Genomic DNA, 1271 nt, shown 5'->3' with positions numbered 1-1271 from the left:
TTGTGGTATATTCTTGTCAGAGCGGCACTAGGGAACCAAAACAGGCATATAATCGTGAGATGGGGAAAGAGGCTGTGGGCCTGAAAGGAAGGTTGAATCTCCTTCTTATTCACAGAGAAATACAGGTGACTTACCTAAAAAAGTGTTTTCTAGCCCTTCCACTAGGGAGCCAAGGTGGCACAATCCGTTAAGCGTTTGGTTGCTAACAGAAAGGTTGGTGGTTCCAACGCACCCAGCTGCGCCGTGGGAGAAAGCCCTGGTGAGCTGCCCGTGTACAGGCTGCAGCCCAGGAAACCCCATGGGGCAGCTCTGCTCTGGGACGTGGGTTGCTGTGAGTCAGAATCGACTTAGTGGCACATGACAATAGCCCTTCCATCACCACAAGGAGAGAAGGGCTTTAATAAAGATGGGGAAGGGGTGAGCCACAGAGGAGAGCCTCTTCCTTTCCCAAGCAGGCTGGGGTCAAAGAGCAGAAGGTGTCATTCCCCCTCAGATTTCCATCATCATCTGGAAACACGGCTCATTTCCCCCACTCCCCTCGCCCTCTCTTCCCTCTCCTCACCCACTGAGCACATTCCACTAACGCCAAGGGTCGACACCGTCAGAGAGTGTGGGGTTTTCCTTGACGCTGAAGACCACCGAGTCGACCCTGACGTATGCTGACATCATCGTCCAGGCCCTGAGCAGCATGAAGAAGCGAAAGGACAACCTCCGTCAGCTGAGCCGGCTCCACTGGAACGAGTGGAATTACCTCGACGAGTACCTGAAGGAGCAGCAAGAGCACTTCTTAAGGTGGGCTTCAGGGAATGGCCTTGTTTCAGCATTTGCTGTAGCACATCACTGTCATCTTCAGTCAGAGGCTGCCTGGCCCTGTCACTGCCTTAAGCACAGTCAGCTTGCTTTCTTTTCTTTCCTTTTTTAATTTTTAATTGTGATTTGGGTGAAAGTTTTCAGAGCAAATTCACTTTCCATACAGCAGCTCACATACCCTGTCTCATGACATTGACTACAATTTCCCACAATGCAACAGCTCTCCTCCCACTTCCTCCCCATAGTTGACTCTTCCCTGTGTCCATCCCTCCATGCACTCCTGCCCCGTGAGCTGTCTCCCTGTGCATATACTGCCCTTCTGTTCTCCCATGATTGTTCTTTCCAAGGAGTGTATCTACCTCAGGTAAATGTTCAGCTCATATAGCTCATATACCTGTCTTTTGTTTGGCTGGAAGCCACAGGAGTGGGTTCAATTCCAGATCTGAAGGGTAGCTAGGGGC

At 51.1% G+C, this 1271-nt stretch overlaps 1 protein-coding gene across 1 annotated transcript in view; it reads left to right on the top strand.

The window, feature by feature from the left end:
- The window catches only part of FAM227A (family with sequence similarity 227 member A), a 75145-nt gene that overhangs the window by 57688 nt on the left and 16186 nt on the right, over window positions 1–1271 (top strand). The window contains 1 exon segment of the mRNA XM_042781061.1: window positions 640–792. Coding sequence (XP_042636995.1) covers window positions 640–792 — 153 coding nt within the window.

The sequence above is a fragment of the Orycteropus afer genome, unplaced genomic scaffold, assembly GCF_000298275.1.
Source record: "Orycteropus afer afer isolate SDZICR_OR568_19922 unplaced genomic scaffold, OryAfe1.0 scaffold00083, whole genome shotgun sequence".
In the NCBI taxonomy this organism is placed as follows: domain Eukaryota; kingdom Metazoa; phylum Chordata; class Mammalia; order Tubulidentata; family Orycteropodidae; genus Orycteropus; species Orycteropus afer.
This window is presented reverse-complemented; position numbering and strand designations above follow the sequence as displayed.